Here is a 19,546-nt window from a genome sequence, read left to right on the forward strand (position 1 = left end):
TTACATAAATAGCTCTTGTTTTGTGAGAAAGATTTAGAATGGACTGTTCTGAAAATCTAACTATCACAACAACAAACCACATCCAGCTGCTCTAAAAGCCCTGTTACGTATTTCAGAGGCTTTGTGTTTATGGAGCAAGTTGATGGGCTCAAGGCCTCCCTTAAAAAACAGAATTCAATCAGCTGATCTGGCAACAGAGCTGGGCCAAACCTGCAAACATAACAGCCTCTTCATTTCTTGTTCATGCTGTCTCACAAAGTACTGGTACTTCCCCTCTATCCATCTCTTTGTCTCTTTTTTTGACATGCACACGTGTTTTGCTCGCCCACATTATCTGCTTCATCACTCTCCTTCTTCTCTTGTTCCATCTCACACTCGGTCTCATCCCCCCCTACGTATTTTTCTCTGTCTTGCCCTTTCAGAGCGAGTGTTCGTCTGTGGGTGTGGGTCGACTCTGGTCAGGGTTCATGCATGAGGCACGGCAGTGGGGTGAGGACTGGATGACATCTGTAGGGTCATCATTGCACCAAAGCCTGTCTTACTCTTCATCCTCTTCTTCTTCCCTCCTCCCTGCTTCTAGATGGGATCTGGAAGACAGACCTCCAGCCTACTTTGATCAGGATTCAATTAAAAGTCAAAAACACGATGACAACATGAAGTTACAACTTGCGGTTTCTTGTCAGACGTTAGATCAAGCTTGGTCATGCCTGCTCATATTTTGCATCACCACTCCTTCCCTTTATCAGTTCAGTTATTTGGAAACACATCTGTATTGTGTTTCCTATCACGCTGAATCTCTTTGCTCAGACACACTGTGTTCCAGGGTCCCTGAGGGAGAGGAGATGGGGCTGGGAAGCTCTGATGGGAAAGTGGGCCAGCTCTCTTAGCCCTCCGCTGGAGAGCTCCATAAAAGGTCTGGAGAGATGATGTCGTGGACTCTGTCCCCCCCCCCCACACACACACACTCTCCTTATGTTTTTTGTTTTTTTTCTTTTTCCTCCCTCCCCACAGCAAGCGGAGAAGCCCAGCAGCAGAGCCAGGCTTGGGCCAAGCTCATCAAGCACATGAGCGAAACACACGACGATGATGACTTCATTCAGCCGAAATAGGGCTTCCATCCATCATCAGCTGGGAAAAGCTTGTTATGAAACTCAGGATTTCCTGAACTTGGGGATTTTTCAGTGTATTCTGTATTCATGCTGTGCGATTTAACCATCATTTTAAGCATATATTTTTGTTTCTAAAAGAAACGTGGGGCTGCTGTTGAGTTCCTTTTAATAGACACAAAAAGCAGAAATGCTGCAGCGCCTTAGCAACAAGAGATGCAGAAGTAGTCTTTTGCAACTCTCAGTTGGTTAAGAGTGTAACCAACTGAGGTCATTGTAACAAATGCATGCTTCAATCTAAACATTCCCATTGTATGGGTGATTTTAAATACTTTCCCAACACACTGTACAGTTAAGTTACTGATGCTCAGTCACTGGGGTGTAACTATGGTCGACATCCTTCTTGCACAGCTGCTGGCCTCGAGGATGAAACAATATTTTTTTCCATTGTAACATTTGTAATTAAGATCAAGAACCACTTTATGCTTACAAACGCTCAACAGAACATCCCCTTGTTGAATACAGCAACCACATTGGAAGTGTTTCACTTCTCTACAGGTGAACACCAACACCTCGATGGTGGTGATCTAAGAGCCATCTGCTGTTATCTGGAGAATGTTCTCTGCACACTTCATGGACATATATGTCCCACCGCTTTGACTTCTCTGCTATTTTTAGCACTGGCCCTCCACCGAAGGTTGTTATGATGATGTCACAACCTTTTGAAAACAATCTGGCCGTTTATCTTGGATTGGACTTCCTATCAAATCCAAGATAGGAAGATAGGAAAAACATTTTTTGTGTTTGTTCTGTTTGTTTATCAGTTGAAATGGATGTCAAAATAAGAATTTGGACTTATTTAGCATCACTAAACTGATAAAAAACAAACTCATGTATACATTTTATTTATACATGTATAACTGAAAATAGCACCAAACTTGAAAATTATTTGTTCTTGATAAAGATTTCTGTTACTCAGTAGTTAAATCATCTTCTGTTCAATTCCATTATTAGAAAGTTTAAATTCGGTGTGTTTTTTAATCGATAATATAAGAAGAAAGTATTAAAGTTTTAGACATATGCTGTCTATTTTTGTAACTTGTTGAATAAGTCAAATAGATTTACAACATATATGAGGATGAATTAAATTAGTCCTGGAATGCAAAATATTCTGAAAACATATCAACTTTTGCAGCTTACTGTTAGCCTAGCATAACAATCAGTACTGATCTTCCAACATGCATCAGGATCTGAATTCAAATTATTGGCACAGATCCTGTTCTACATAAGATTATCTATTTAGAATTTGTTATAGGAATAAAAGTGCAAATGTATGTCTTGAAAGCATCAAAAATAATGCCAAATTGTCAGTTTTATCTTAAAAGTTCTTAATGAGTATGCAGGGTTTGTCCTGCACCAAAAACAGTTTTAGAAACAATGTCATTTTATGCAGGAAAGTAAGTATAGACTATGGATGAAATTTGACGTTTGTTGATGACAACCAACTATTTTCACAAAAAAAAATAACTTCTTATTTATTCTACTTGTGGTTAGAAAATATGGTTATGACTCAATAGATCTACCAACAGGAGATTGCTAAGAGTTATTTTGGTTTGTTAAGGGGCCCTTCTCTGAAATATATAATGAGAATATACAGAAAACAACAGAGATAAGAAACCAAAACAAATTGAATTGGCATTTCATGGGTAGAAAACGGGCTACAAAAAGACCAAATTGACCCAGAGTCATTTCTGTTTAACCCACCTTCTGTGTAGGTCCCACTCCCGTGGAACTCTCCATTCTCTTGCTCTTTGTTGCAAGACCAAAGTGGAGCTTTTAAAAGATCCCATATGTGATAGTGTCACTTCTCACCTTGTCAGCTGCAACATTGCCACACCTTCTTGTGAGGTCGACACCTAACTGATAACACTGCTGAGTCAAAATGTACAGTCAGCCAGTGCAATAAATGCCAGTAATGTGTCCAGGACTTCATCCACTGTGTTAAAATATAAACTTTTCATGGAGGATTATGTATTGGCAGCTGTCTTCTTGACCCAGTTTTTAAGACTGTCCCTCTAATTGAGGTTTAGTTTCTGCAAGACAAACGTGTTTTTTTTTTTTTTTTACGAATTATAAGACAATGGTAGAAATAAATGTGAAAGAGCTTGACCTTTTCACTTGTTTCTGTTCGCCACAGTTTCAAAATCAACACAAAGCGAAGTGGGATTTTCACCTTGTGAAAAAACATTGATATATTTCACACTTATTAATTGAGACAAAATAGAATCCATTTCTGTTTATCTTGAAACATATACTGAAGCACATAGAAAGGTTTGCTGTAGATGGTACAGATAATACTGCCAGATAGCTGCATAAAGGGTTATAATCATATGTGGGTGGTTTCACTGCAGCTGAGCAGCACAAGTAATGCTTATCTATTTAAAGCTGCTGCTTCAGGCCTTCTTTCTGAAGTATGGCGTTGGAGCTTTGCCAGATGTCATTTTCTGTGTAACTAGAGAGAGTTAATGCAGATTTAATGGCTGTCTGCTGATTGATAAAGACGCATGGCATAAAGTACTTTTGAATTTCCTTTACAATTGTATTCTAAGTATTCACTTCACTGGGGGTAGTTCTTTTAAGCTGACACTAATTGTTGCTGGCTTTGACGAAGTCCCAATGATATCTTTTCAGTAAGTGTTAGGAATATGAAGGTTGTGAGAGATTAACACATTAAAAGAACAAGACGTATGGCACCTGGTAACAGAATCATAACCCTGGAAGTACCGCTCGTGATAGACGAGACGATCTGTGACCGTTGGGCTGAGGGTATGAATTGTTCAGACGTACAAACCTTGACCATCCACGGGGTTGAGTTCAGTTCACAGCGTGTAAGTGGTATTTTTAAAGCTGACAGAGCAGAGGCTTTAGACACCAAACACAGCTCTGTTTTTCCGCTCATGATCCTTTTCATCAAGGTGAATGGAAATAATGAGTGCACAGGGCTCTATGGCTAAAACAAGAACTGTAAAACAGGATAACCAAAGCCTTGAGGAGATCTAGGAGATAAGTATTGGCAGTGGAACAATACAAAGTATGGGAATGTCTGTTTCAGCTGCACTTTAATTAGATTTAATATGTTTTTTCACTCACAAACTGGATATAAAAACAAAAAAAAATTTTAACAAGTGTTGATCGACAAGCTTCAGAAACTTTTTATTTACTTTTTATTAACTCTTCTTGAGTTTACTAGTCATAGGGTAGCCTACAGGGTTATTAATTTGTGTTGAATTTAGTTAGATAACTAAACCTATATTTATTTAATCAAACCATCAGCTAAATGAAAAACATTCATGGCTGTAGCTGAATTTATGTTTTAAATTCTTTACTCGAGCTTGTAGAATAAACATGAATATATCCAAAGAAGCAATAAAATAAATACCTCAACATTTTGCGAAATTAAGTAAGGTAAGTAAGGAAATTAATTTAGGATTTAATTAAATTCAATTTAATCCTATCTAAAATTTGTTACTGTTGTGAACTATTAGTTATAGTTGTCAATCTAGTGAATCAGCATTAAAGTGCTTTTACGTTTTCTTTATTTCAAATCATTGTAAACATATGACCAGTATCTAGTTAATAAGAACTATATTCTACTTCCACCTCTTTGTGCAACATAATTTACTCAAGACTAAATCTTTGAAAGGACATGAAAATATTAAATATTTGTATTAAATATCTATTAAATTATTTTCCTCAAAACCACTTTAGTCTAAATAAAAAATTTTTGTACATCATCTTCAATTACAAACTTGTGGTTTTCATAACCAAATTACATATATTTAATATGATCAGAGCTCAACAAAATTGCTCTGCTTACTGTTTTTCACCAGGTTAAGACAGTCAGTCTGGACAAGGACCACTTCATGTCCACTGCTGACATAAGTAATAATTACTCAGAGCATGCATGTGGGCACAAGAGAGCTGTTGGAGACTTGAAAGATTGCACTAAATATGTCTCACAGCCTCCACTACAATCATGGGGATACAGATATACGCTCCTCTTCGTTTTTGCATCAATGACGATTTATATTTCCGACAGCAGAAAATCTTTTTATTTTTAATCTTTTCTTTCTTTTCTTTCTTTTTATGGTTTGTGTGGATGAAATGATTCATTGTAGCCTTTAGCTCTAACCTATTACAAGCTCCACCACAGCTCCAGATTTTGCCCTATTATTAGCCTTTTTTCTCCAGGAAACAAGGTCACTCAAATAGCCCAGTGTTATTAGGCTTTCGCCACTCATTTGGTCTTAAAGGAACATGCACTGTCGAAATAAACGTGTCTGCATCACGCACTAAGTCCTCTGCTCATTTGCAAATGCCAGACATAACACAGCCTCCACACACTTGAACCAAGTTAGCATTGTCAAACCTCCATTGTTATCCAGCCAGCATAATGGTGTGGGACTGAATAAGCAGAATCAAGTGATGCTCTGGTGATATAGGCCCCGCTGGGTGAAAGCAATGGCCCTATTTTTGTTCGGGGGTTAGAGCTCAGCTGTTGTCTGCAAGTAATCCTCCTCCAATTCTGCTCAATCCCAGGATGGCTATATCTGCATATTAGCGCAGTGCAAACAGACTTTAACATGCATGCATATTTTTTCTTTAAATTCTGACTGAAGTTTGCAGGCACAAATTCATGTCTGTGCATTATCCTCAAAATTTCTGCTGCATTTGCAACATTAATTGCTGCCACATGGAAACAGGAACCAAGGCCTGGGCGCGTAAATCAGCTGGAAAGATCAACTTAAAGTCCAGCTGGATACATAGTGGATTTTCTCAAATTTAATTAAAGTGAAAACTATACAGTATATGCAGACTTAAACCCCTTTTTTGTTAGCGTTGTTCCCCCAAAACACAGTTTTGTCGTCATCAACTACCATTATCATAATGTTACCACAACCATGCTTGATAGTGGCGTAACTTAAATGACATCGACACTTATGATCACTAGATGAAAGCTTCTGACCAGAATAATTTGAGAGTATACTCTCAAATTATTCTGAACCATGTGAACCATGTATACAATCACTATAGTGATTGTATACATGGTTCACATGGTTCAGTTTCTTATGGCGTTCCGATGTTGATTGTGGTGAGAAAATTGTATATTTGCACTATCCAAATGGTTTCCAAACAAGTGGGAAAATTGTGAAAGATTTTTTTCCTTAGTAGTCAGCAACAAAAACATTTTTGCTGCAGTGGTCTGTTTTGCGGTTTTTTACGTGAGGGACAGTTTCAAAATCGTTTTTGTGGCACGATAAAAACAGGCCTGATGGTGTCTGACTGAGAGGGTCAGAAGGCCTGATGAATCCCCATCTGCCTAATTCTCAACATCACTTTTTAAAAGTCTTCTGATAACATCAAAGCATGACTATTTCTATATGACCTGATAAAGAGGCTGTTGGTAAGGGAGATGAGTGTGTCAGCGTCGGGGGCGCCAACAACAGGCTTTTGGGTGACATGGGAGCATGTAAGTGTGGTGTCTGGCTTCTCTCAGATGGGACTGAGGTGTCCACACTTCACCAGTCACCAGTCTCTGAGTGCTATTTGTCTGGGTCACCTGCACTGACACGCTGGTAGCTTGAAACAGAGACAACTTGCTTCTTCTTTGGCTGCTGCTGTGACTTCTTCAGTTCATTGCCGAGTAGTTTGCACAACAGAAAACTCAAGCAGAACCGTTTCTTGCTTTGTCACCCATGAGGTCATCAGGAACAGATCCCTTCTGTCTGCTTCCAAAACCATTAGCAATGCAGTTTTCTCTTGGGAACTGACGTTGATCTGAGTTTTTCACGTGACAACTTCAACATGAGGATCCTAACTATGTCAAATGTGGTGGTCTGCACATTATTAGCCTCTATTATGAAATTTGTGCAGGTATTATGTTTGCCGAACCAATGAAATGACAGAAGGTAGCCCCACTAAACACTACAGAACTAGCTTTGTGGTGTTGAGGCCATGCAGTCAGCTTTATTTTTGTGTAATGAATAACAACATCGTGTAATTTCTGGTATGTGAAAACCTAATAAAAAACTGATTATTTTTGCTATCTCCTATTATGCAGAACCCTTGAAACATTATGGTGACTGTAAATTAGTATTGTAAGAATCTGATTTTGATCAGTTTATTGGGTTAGATGACTCCATAACTGTTTGACAATACCATCTTCTACTTCCCAAAAAGGGGCTGGTTGAAACTGACTAATCCTCAGTAGACCAAATAAAAATGCACGCACCCTTGTACATTTACAAAGTGAGACAAACAACCAGCCTCCCCCTCACCAGCTGTCTTTACTCCACACTTGACTTGCACACCTCATCTGGTTTCACAAACCACACTTGTAAGCATCTCCCTTAAGAAATACCCGACCTAACCAGTCAACAAGAGCTTCCTCTGAGAATTCAGACATCAGTACTGGCACTGATGTCATACGGTTGTGAACGTGCCAACACTGAGACATTCTGTTTTTGCTGTTAATCAACACACATGACCGTCTCTGATGCTGCAGACAAACCGAAAGAGAGTGCAGACATAATTTTCTGTTACTGACAAACCTGAGTCACTTCCACAGAGTTTTATTTTTTTTTAGGGAATAGGAGCAACAGTCAGAGGAGATCAAAGCGGCGGGTGCTGACAGATCATGGTTTGCGTCAGACATTAAAATCTACCTGGGAAAACCTCATGTGTCACATCACTAACTGTTTGAAATGATTATCGGCAAGTCCCTATTTACCTGGAAATGTAATCTTAAACAGCCTTAGCGTAAGATTAGTCTGTGATTCTTGCAATTACTAATGTGCTCAAACATTGAGTGTAGTGCTTATGCAGTATCACTTATATAAGTGAAGCTGTCCAACTAGATGCATAAACAGGATCCATCCATGAATGCTGGTATATGTAAAAGAGATTGGAAGCTTTCAGGGCAGAAAAAGGGTCTTTAGTCTTGTCTGACAAGAGCACCTTCTTTTGTGCTTCTGCTTTTCCCCTTTTATGGTTAATGGTCAACTACAAATGGCTCTTCAAATGGCTTTTTTCTTTTCAATGATTTTCTTTTCATGACACTCCTACAAAGAAGAGAAATGGACTATAAGATGTTCTGTCAACAGCATCTGGGGAAGTGTAGACTCCATCAGATCTTTGTCCCTCCCCTTGCATCATGGGAGTCGGGGAAGTTGTGCCAGAGACTTTTGGATCTCTGTCAACAGATTCTGACACCTGTTCAGGATCCCTGAAGAAGCTTTTCCAGGACTGCCACTGAGTTGTTGATTGTTTTGTTGATTTATACCTACAAATGGAAAGTTTAGTGAAAGGAAAAATGTTTGCAAGCAACAAAAATAACCTCCTTTTTAAGGACTCTGCAGGTCATTATTTGACACCAATTGAAGAGTTTGGTGTGTAATTACCATGATATCATTGTGTTTGACCAGCCAGCTGACTCGCCTGACTTAAACCTCATGAGGCATCGAAGATGATACACCCAGTAAAGCAGACAAGCTGGAACCATTAAAGCCACCATGGCTACCTTTATAGCTCAGTAGTGCCACAGTCTGATCAAATAGACTTGATTTGGCTCACAGTACTGGATTTCATTGTTCGTGTGAAGAATAACTTGCCTGTATTTAATTTTTATTTCTACTGAAGCAGGTAGTCTCTTTTTATACATATATAAATAGCAAATTTCCAAGATATTTAACAATTACATTAATGAAATAAAGTCTATGCATGCATTACAGCATATGGGACCCAAATTTTGCTTAATTGTTAAGTCTATGCTAACACAGTGAGCTGTGGTTAATCATTTTGGAAAACCTCAGTTTTCACTATCAGGTGTGCCTTTAAACTTCCCTGAGGACAACACTGACTGAAGCCTCTGGACAACAACCTGACAGTGAAGCTGATGATGTTTCACATCCTTATGACTCAGGGGAATCACAGCCTTTCCCCCACGCCATCTCTGCTAACCATTCCTCCTAACGTTTGCCGAATTAAATTACCAAAATTATTTCACAGTCACACAATTTCTGTGCCTAAATGAGAAAATAATAATGTTATATGAATGGCTCACAGTTGCATAAATGCTTCAGATTTTTTTTTCTTGAACAGATTTTTATCCAGGATGTCAGGTCCACATTTGGTGGGTGGCATCTAATCATGTACATTCACTTTTGAGAGAGAGATAACATCATCATCTGTAATGACTCCTCAGAGAGGAAAAAAACAATCAATACCAGGGCCACACTTCATACCCTCAACTTACATGTGAGAAGGTAATACTGCAGCTCCTGCTGAGTATACACGGTTCTCTGCCAACAATAACAGATGGCTGTGTTGAAATAAAAAAGACTTTATGCCTGACCACCTTGTTTTTGCTCCAGGTTGAGAAGGACCACCAAGGTGCTTTAGTCCTCCAGACATTACAAGCTCTTCAAGTGTTACTTATCAAATTCCTGCAGGTGCTCTCTGGTGAGATGGATTTTATTTCTCTCTGTGAAAAGCAGCGCGTTTCCATGACATGGAAACAAATAGATTGCATGGGACAAAGCTGGTAGAGCCCTGTCATTGATGCATTTATGTGTGCACCGAAGTGAAAATACCTTGACAATGAAAGTTTGTTTGTTTAGCATGAGAGAAAAAAAAATTCCTTCCACTTCCTGAAATGAAAAGATAAAAGACTAAAAGACTACCCACCTCAGTGTTGACAGTTAATTAGCATCACGCCTTACAATAATAAAACATCTTTAAGAGTTATAATACCAAGGGTTGCAAGCCATTGCGCAGCACTCATAAAAATAAAAATAACTTAAAATATAAGACAGGCACAGTTTTTTTCTTTTTTGTAAGGAATGATATTCAAATAATTTGTTTTACCATAATAAGCTGTAAAGCAGTGTCTCTCTACATTTTGCCACAATACAACCACAAATTGTTGGGAGATGAGAAGATAAATGTAAACACAAGGCAATACTGGAGGAAATTACTAAGGCAATGCAAAAGACCTGAAACTGAGGTGGAGGTACAACTTCTATATAAACCTTTATATAAATATACAGTCAGAGCTACAATAGAATAGTTTAGATCAAAGAATATTATATTCATGTATTTTGTGGTTTTTTCCATTTCTAGTCTGTACATCTTGTACGTTTCTTTCTCCAAATCAGTGTACTCTGCTGAACATTACTTTTAAATTGAGTATGGTATTTGTTAGTGCACAGTATTATTTTTATGTTTTTTTTTTATTTTATTTTATGTTTGTTCCTGCCGTTCAGTCTCCATTTTTTTTACATGTATTTTATCACCTGTGATAAAATACATTGGCACCAAAATTTCTTCCACTGTGGGTCAGCAAAGGTTACTTCTATTCTATTCTATTCTATTCTGTTCTATTCTATTCTGTTCTATTCTATTATTTTCTGTTCTATTCTTCTATTAACGGACATACCCTAACATTTATACATACTTTAGTTTGTACAAAAATAGTCAGATCATCAACTATGTATTTTGAAGAATATTGAATTGATGAATCTGTTTGATTAAGTAATAAAAAAAGAAACGCTAACATGGTTACAATTAAAAAATAATTAAGAAAATTACAATTTTGCAGCGCTTGTGTATTTAGTCATGACACCAGGAATGTAAATAAATAAATGCATAAAAAAGAGGAAGGAATTTAAATATTATTCACTAATTGTACTTTTAAAATTTATTTATATTTACTACATTTTCTGAATTGTTAAACCTGTTCTCCAGTGAATGTGTACGACACATAATACAGTATGAAATTGTTTTGTCCTTTTGTACTGCAGTTCCTGGGAACCAGTTCTCGCGAGGTTATGGAAAACAATCCAGACGCCTCTTTCCCCCTCCTCCCCAGCCCTCCCTTCCCACGCCCCAGTGCGCTGTGGGATAGTGCCTCTATAAAGTATACCCTCTCTCGGAGCACGATAAGAAGCCCGAGACAGGAGGGGGATGAAGATGGCGGACGCCAAGCAGAAAAGGAATGAACAGTTAAAGCGATGGCTGGGCTCGGAGACGGACCAGGAGCCTCCTGTTCTGAAAAAGAAGAAGACGAAGGTGAAGTTCGATGATGGCGCCGTGTTTCTGGCCGCCTGCTCAAGCGGTGATACCGAGGAGGTGCTCCGTCTGCTTGACCGAGGCGCTGACATCAACTACGCCAATGTAGACGGTCTTACTGCGCTTCACCAGGTTTGTGCTTCATTGCCATTGTTTGTAATATCACTCACTGGCACAGTTGGTTCCTTTAGACGCAAATATCCCTTTACTTGAGCCACTGCATGCCCTGGAACACCTGTCAAATGGAAGCCATTCTCATCCCGTTGTTTACCTACCGAGCAGACTCGTCTTTTTCGACGCAGAGGACTGAAGCCATTAGCTGCCTGAGCTTGATCATCTTATGTACAACATGTTCACAATTTGCAGAATGGGTATTGACTCACACACTTCCCCTTTTGGACCGATTTTCCTTTACCTTTTTTAACTACTTTGAGACTACATATCTTAAACCTTTGGGTGCAGTCTAATTGCTGTTCTGCTGCATTTCACATTCAAAGCCGATGTGAAAAAACTACTTTGAAAAGTGTTTCTGACCTTTAGAGAAAGTATTGGTTGCCGATCACATATGGAATACTTTAAACTAGCCACCTCAGAAGGAATTGTCATTAATGATGGATTTTCTCAGGCATTCAGCGGTGAAGAGTTGCTACCTGGCTAACAGTAAAAGTCGTTTTGTTGATATACCCACAGCCGCGACGGTGACTACTCTCTGGAGAGGAAGAAGCGGCTAGTTTGGGTGTTTTGTTACACACCAATAGTACCATTGCAATATTTTCATCAGAAGGTTGTAGTTGGCTTTAACACTCGTTTTCATAACCCATGTCCAAATCGAGAAAGAAATTAATGTATTTAGGGGTAAGCTAGCACTGCGTTAGCATGCTAATATAACTGTCGCTTGCGGCTTTGCACTTTAGCTTAATTCATTCATTAGCCGAGTTGACTGACTACTTCAGCTATACATATGGCCTCTAAAATTAAACAACTATACCCTCTTCTGTTTGTCTGCTTAAACAAAAAGTTTATAGTGCTGGCTTTTGGATGTTTTGGCTGTAATGTCATCCGTCCCAAGCTAACATTTTGCCCGCTAATCACTTGAGCTACATCCACTAGCCTCGCTCAGCACTTGCAGGATTTCTAGACTTTGCGGCAGAATTAAGCAATCGGATCAGTAGAAATACACGTCAGTAAAAGTATAAAATAAGCGATCGACCATTCGGCAATGGACGTACTGTCCTCTTCGTCAGTTTATATGCAGATCTAGCTGTTGGTAACATATAGCCGGGTACGTTGCTAGTCGTAAAGCTGTACAGATCTTCTAATTCAAGATCTGTATTAAAATAAAGTGAAGACCGACATTTTTACAGCCTTAATACCAGTTTTGAACGCATTTATTTGGTGATCGTTTCACAAACATGAGATGTAAAGCTCTCCCTCGCTTTATGTTTTTATTCGATAATTAAAGCATTAATTTACTATAAAACATGCAAAAAAAAAGTTGTAACGTAAATGATATGTTGATTTTTGGCATGTACAGTAAACATGACTGCTGTAAGACTGTGTGATGCTGAGGCCTGGTTTATACAGTGTAACAGGAGTTAAATGAATAACCAATTCAGTTCTGAATGTATTAACTTTATCTCAGATTTTAAAAACTTTCAGCTTGTAAAGACAAATAACGAATAAGTAAGTGAACTGGATTACTGAATCCAGTGACGGGAATAAAACTGCAGCCATAGAATTGCACCCAAGTTACAGCCGGGTTTGGTTTTAAGTTGTTGTTAAAAGTGTATCTTGAGAAATGTTTAGATTACTGCATCATGCTGCTGCACATTTTTTCTGTTATGAGTCAACTAGTTTTTAATGTAAAATTTTGAAACCATTAAGTCGGGCGTCAAAGAAATGTGGAGCATGGCTAGGAAATGCCTCATCAGTGCATATGAAGGTAATACCACTACTACAGTTTCATTTTTGTCTGTCTGTCACCTGCATGGTTGAGACGGAGAGGGAACCTGGGGACAGATTATCAGGCTGTTACAGTGGAGAAGCCCTTCTGGAACGTCTGAAAAAGATTAATTTCTCCTCATTTGTCAATAACTTAACTGAATTTTCCCAACGCTGCCCGTTTTAGCCCGACTTGGCCAGCAGTCATTTTTCTGTGACATCAGGAGGTTCTTTACCATGTGATTCAAATCTTTTCAAGGCAAACAATGCAACACTTCTTATTTACAAGCTTTCTGGAGCCCCGCTGATCCAGTACTAATAATAGGGCAGCTATACTTTCGGTGCACATTGAGGGAATATTATGGTCTGCTTGGAGAGAGAAGATTTGTACAAATGGTGATTTTGGGTTGGAAATGGAATTTGAAGCATTCTGGACTTTCAAATGTTGGAACATAATCAACATACATTGCCTTCAGTACGCTGCCTTGTTTGCCTTGTTGCATTTGAAATAAACTTATAGTATTCAAGCAGCTACTGTAAATAATAAATGAAAACAGTTGTAGTTGTGGAATCATTTTCTAATGATTCCTAAGGTGCCCCATTCTGAAGGAACAATGGAGGCTCTATGTTAAAATGATCTTGGATTCAGTGGTTACTCATTACCATTGGTTGCTCGTGTCTTAAGTCTTGGAAAGAAGGTGTGAAGTCATTAAGTTCAGAGGTTTCTGTTGTGCTGTTGTAAAATCAGTTTTTTGATATGGATGCCTTTTAGTCTAAGCCGTGTTTTCTCTCACAGGATCTCTTCTCTTTGTGTTTATTAATAGTTCTGGTTAATATGCAATTTTCATTGCTCTGAGTTTCCTATAATAAAATCTGGAATCAGCAAGGCCCCTGTTCAAACTCGTCAGGTGGAAACGTCGTTATTTGGACCTGTGTCCAGGGAAGAGCTGGAGCCAGGAACAATTTGCTGTTGACTCTTCCTGTTGAATGATCTCTAGACGTGAGAAGCTGATGAGCTTTTAGTTGCACAGCAGAGCTTAGCTGTGGGGATTTTGTGTTTTTTATTGACACACAAAAAATGATGAGCAAAACTTTGGCTGCATCGTCTCTGTGATGCTCTTATTTATTGTTACATGGTAATATATTTGTAGGACATCCTTTGAAATGTTCTGACCTCCGCCTCCGTTTGTGTGTCACGTTCACAATGGCCCACTCTACACTTGCAATATCTCTGCCATTCCTGGTGAGCAGTTCAGGGTTAAAAATGCCACCACCACAAGTTCTCCTAACTGGGTTTCAGGATATGATACTAAGTTTGGGTATGACTCAGTCTGCAGCACTGCTGTGCACTGCCGGCCTGGTGTCATTCAGGCAGGAGGTTATGTCTTTGTCCAAATCGCAGACTTGCTGCAAGTGAAGGACTTGTAAACAAGCTGATGCATTGATTAAAGCTGCTATTTTCATCAATAAACTACAGATGTACAATGCCTTGCTAAAGTGCATGCTTGTGACGTGGAAGAAAAATAATATATTGTTTTTCAGTAGGGATGCACCAATCCACTTATTTTTCACTTCGGGTAACGATGTCTGAGGTTAAACACAGATATAAATGTGCTGAATTACACATTTATTTGGTAACCCTGCACCAGTACATTACACTTAAATACACCAATAGATTCACAGTGTTGGTCAAATATGTAATAACAACACATGTTTAATTTATTCAGTCAAGTAGGAGTACAACAGCCAACGTAGAATAAGCAATAGAGAAAGTGACGATAAAAATTTGACTACTTAGGTTAAGCATGTAAAAATAAACTGCAACAAACCTTTTTTCAAATGGTTCAGAAAGTGCAATTAGTAATTTTGAATGTAATGTAAAATAAATAAAGCATGACATTACTCAGCACAAAGCATAGAACTAGACTGAATAGATTTGCTCTCGTGGATTGTCACTGATGCCAATCTAGAGTTTTGACAGATGACTGATCACTGCATTGATCTGTCGCAAAGAAAGCCATGAGAAATCTTAACCCATCCTTCAAGAAATAAATATTACTTTCCTTTCACCTCCCAACTATACAATGCTTTGTTTCATAACGTTTTTCAGTAAACTACATTGAATTTGACCTTTTTAAAAAAAAAAAAAAAATTAAAAGGAGATGAGTACTTTGGCAAGGCACTTTAGGTGGATAACTGAGAGTTTGTCCTGAGATATTCCAATGATGAGTGGAGATTACAGATTACTATTCCATCGGCTAAACTGGTCTCGGAGGGCAACATTCCAAGACCTGCTGTCCTACCCTGGGCATTCCTCACATGACGGTCGCTGGAAACCATAGCAAAGAGGGAGCACAGAAGACATTCCTCAGCTGTCACTTCTACCTCTCCTGTCTGGTCTGTCTCTCCGGCCGGCCTGAATTCTGCCCACTAAGCTCCACCAGCAGAGTGGAGCGAATGGAGGCTTGTTCCTTCACGTTCGAAAAATCTCCACACTGACCCACAGCTGAACTTTCCAACTGCAGTCATACACTTTGCTGATCCCAAAGACTAGGGTGTGTGTGTGTGTTTGTGTGTGAGTGAGTGAATGGGGGGGGAGGCAGGGCTCGGCTAAGCTCAACATGTTAGTTGGACATTACAATGCCTGTGTCTGTTGACATTACACACCCTCATTACAGCCTTAAAGTCTATGAACATTATCTTGCGCCGTTTCTATGACGACTGCTCGGAAGGCTACCAGTGACTCGTGTTGGTGGATTTGCATGGACCGAGTGGGAGTTGCATAACAGACCGTGCAGAGCGAGCGAGCGAGCGTCTGGCTGAGTGCTGCAGTTCCAAACAAGAATCAGCCTCACGAGTCGGTAATGGAAGCATTTCTGAGCATGTGGCGAACGATGATAAGACGGCTGTGTTTCTCCTGGTCCAGATGAGCATCAGTTATGTTAACACATTACATAATTGTGAGCGTTACTGCAGGCCTGGCCCTGATATTCTTGGCTGTGCCTCCAGGCTCGCAGTTTGCCACAGAGAGGAGTAAAATAGAACGCCTCTGACGCGTCGCTGTCCTCTTTCAAAGCAGCGCCACATCCTCTCATGAACCCCCCCTCCTCCAGAGTCACCGCCTGAGGCAGAACATCCTTCTTTTTTAGCTTTAGATGAATGCACCTTAGTGACTGAAAGATGTCGTTTGCTGAAATTTGTCAGATATTCCGACTTGACAATCGACACGAATTAGAGATCTGAAGAGTGCTGGATAAAGACTTCACAGTATTGCACATGACATCTGCATTGTGCTATTACATCATCTGGTTTGGTTCTGATCAGAGATCAGCAACAAAATATACATTTTTCATTCAGTTAATGCATCAAAACTAATAACTCACAATTTGAGGCTGATATAGATTTATCAACTTTTTTAAAAAGTTAAAACCAGATAAAGGTTAAAAGATTATATTTATTTTTTTCAATCATTTACATTTTTCCCTTTTTAAAAAATGCCAATGATTGACCATGGCCTATCCTAATCCACAGATTAGACCTTCAAACAGCATCTCTAATAGCAGCATTGTGTAAAGTGCAGACTAACTGCACCATCTGATAATGTATGATGACGGCAAAATCAACTTTTTTGAGAAGAACCCTTTATTTAACTTTTATATGTCATCGAGTAGATTATTTATTTTTTTTCTGGAGATTTTCTTATCGACTGACTCTTTGGCCATGACAACCATATTAGTTCATCTCATAAATTTCTAACAAATTGCTGAATAAATTAAGATGGAGTTTAATAATTTATGGTCTTGAATATAAACAGTCTAGATTTTATTCTTTGTCTGGCTCAAGGTTGGACGAAGAACAGCTGAATTTCGTTGTGTTTTGAAATTACATTTGTCTATGCTTTCTTGGCCTTTTTGATGCATTTATTTTGCATTCAGCCACCACGACAAAATTAAGTATAGCTATCAAACAGCTTCACCATATTAATACTCTACAAAATAAATGAAGAAAAGTAGAAGTAACACACTTCCAAAAAGAGGAAGGATATTTGCTATAATGGGAATGACGACTTCCACTCTGAAATGAGATGAATATAATTTCCCCGTCTAAATGTTCCAACCTGCTCTACAAGGCAGATGCTGCGCTGGATTCCAGTCTGAAAGAATCACGAGAGCCGGCTCCACGACTGAGAATGTTAATTTAAGAAACGGAGCCCAACAGCATGTATATTTTACCTCTGTGTAATTGGCAGGTGTCTCCTTGTCAAGCTGGCCTTACTCACAGTTTCATTCCACTTCTTTGCCAACCCCATAATCAACATCAGGAAGTCTTTTTGGCATTTGCACACCGACACTTTGCAAACATGTCTGGTCATCTTGCTGATTGTGACACATCAGTGGTTCCTTGCGCATCGTCTTGAGACGATGTCCCACTTTAAATTGAAATTTTAATGCATTTGTAGATTTTGTAGGAACAGTGACTTGTCCGTTACACTGCATTAAGTGGCTCTTAATATGTTTTAAAGCAGAAAAGTGACTTTCAAAGCAAACGTGTAGAAGAAGGAGCTCCGGTCACTTGTTGAGTACTGTGTGTGGCAGAAAACTTACTCTGCAAATCACCCTGAACACACCATCCCCATCGCTTCAAGTAGATGAAGGGAAGCTGGCCAGAGTTGATAGGAAGTCGGATTGGAGCTAAATAGAGGAGACTACTGAAGAAAACCCATTTAAGGTTGCGAAGCACTTCGTCCCGGCGTAGAGTTTCACTTTCCACCAGAGCAGCGACCCTAAACACACATTCAGAGACGCATGGAATGGTTCGGTTTCAAGGACATTCCTGTTAGAATGGCAGACAGTCTAGATCTGTGCTGACTGACAGTCTAATACAGGACTTTGAAATGCATGAGAGATGTTCTTCAGTGAAAATGTGTGGATGTACAAAGCTAATTGTAGCTATAGGTGGATGATTATGTGACTTGACGTTGAAGACGGCGGTGGAGCAAGCTGCAGAAACATGCTGCAGTGTTGCAGCTTGTTGGCAGTCTGATGTTTGGATTCTTATTCAGTGATTTAGTGACTTGACAGTCATGTTGTTCATGTAAAAGACGTTTTGTGTTCATGCAGCAGCAGCAGTAGTTGTAGAAAAGAAACCCCGTTAAATATTTTTTTGTTTGTTTTATATATAATATGTCCTCACTGTTTTACCATTATCTTTATCAGAAACCCAAAAACGGTGTATTAAACATAAAAAGAATTTCCTGAATAGACACGAATGTCCTTTTTTTTTTTTTTTTTTTTTACTAGAATACACACCTGATTCTACAGACATGAGCTGGTGTTCTGCTTTTAAAAATGTAAAAACCCTTTGGGATTTGCTTGAAAGGTTTATACCACTGGTGTCATTCAATTGATTCGGCTTGCTCAAATTTGGGCACATCCAAAGGTTGCAGGGCTTGAACTTGACATTTTTGGTTTCTACTATGGAGTTCCATGTGAAACTGCAGGTAGATATGAACTGTCATCTGAACGGCTCATCTCTATTTAACCTGACTTATGCTCAAACCTACAAGTACTGTATTATACTAGATTATGAAAAGGAAGTTGTTTCCAATCTCAACACCACCAACAGCTGTCTGGTTAATGTTTGTTAGTCTGTGTGAACTTCCTTGATCTTAATTATCCTCTTAAGTCATACCACATAGTCGTCTTGTTTTAATTACTAGGGCATTTGAGAGCGATGATAAATGTGCAACCTCAATTCCTCGTCTACAAGTTTGTTTAGATGAATTAATGAATGATCTTTTTAGGTGCTTTAACCGATTTAATTACCAGCACTTGCGTTTCGTGCTGCATCCACGTTTCCAAACGCAGCATGATATTGACCTGCTATGAAATGTTTGCAGGATGACTTCAGCTTGTTTTTCTTTTGTTTTTTTCCTACCCTGTGGCACTGTGTGCCTGTCTTCCACTTGAGCCAGGTCTTCTTGAAGCCATTCTGCTGTTGCTAGCTTGGCGGCAGTCGCTTGTCTCACGCTGAGTGTGTTTTTATGAGCTGGTTTTTGAAGTGAAAACACCTGGACCCAGAGCTCACGAGTTGCTCATTGTCTTCCAGAGCTTCCAGCACAATTAAGGGAAAACGCACGTGTCCACTTGTTGTCGGTGGAAGCGCTTTTTTTTGTTCACTCTTTAAAACAGCTGCATCTTTTGCCAGCAAAAGGAGACACACAGGAAGCGCACAATTTAACAGAACATTTCTTCCATCTGTTTTGAACTGTTGGTCATTGCTACACCTGCTAGATTTTAAAACCCAGGACTAGAAACGAATGTGGATTTTACTCATGTCAAAGTGTGGGTGTTTTTTTTTATTTTTATATC

General features: G+C 39.1%; 1 protein-coding gene and 1 long non-coding RNA gene across 6 annotated transcripts in view; both read left to right on the forward strand.

Annotated features, from left to right (window-relative positions):
* The window catches only part of LOC107836598 (uncharacterized), a 30,560-nt gene extending 28,221 nt beyond the window's left edge, over window positions 1–2,339 (forward strand). The window contains exons 3-4 of the long non-coding RNA XR_001662535.1: window positions 423–913; window positions 1,012–2,339. This is a non-coding gene — a long non-coding RNA (uncharacterized LOC107836598). The remainder of the gene's footprint in view (window positions 1–422; window positions 914–1,011) is intronic.
* Window positions 2,340–11,023: 8,684 nt separating this feature from the next.
* The window catches only part of ppp1r12a (protein phosphatase 1, regulatory subunit 12A), a 42,751-nt gene continuing 34,228 nt past the window's right edge, over window positions 11,024–19,546 (forward strand). For 4 of the 5 annotated variants that reach the window (XM_016673037.1, XM_007555288.2, XM_016673038.1 and 1 more), the window contains exon 1: window positions 11,025–11,366. In XM_016673037.1, the coding sequence (XP_016528523.1) occupies window positions 11,130–11,366 (237 nt within the window). In that variant the 5' untranslated portion in view covers window positions 11,025–11,129. Of the gene's footprint in view, window positions 11,367–19,546 lie in introns of all 5 variants that reach the window. The other variant, XM_007555287.2, reaches the window with a different exon arrangement.

The sequence above is a fragment of the Poecilia formosa genome, unplaced genomic scaffold (assembly GCF_000485575.1).
Source record: "Poecilia formosa unplaced genomic scaffold, Poecilia_formosa-5.1.2 Scaffold69, whole genome shotgun sequence".
Lineage (NCBI taxonomy): Eukaryota > Metazoa > Chordata > Actinopteri > Cyprinodontiformes > Poeciliidae > Poecilia > Poecilia formosa.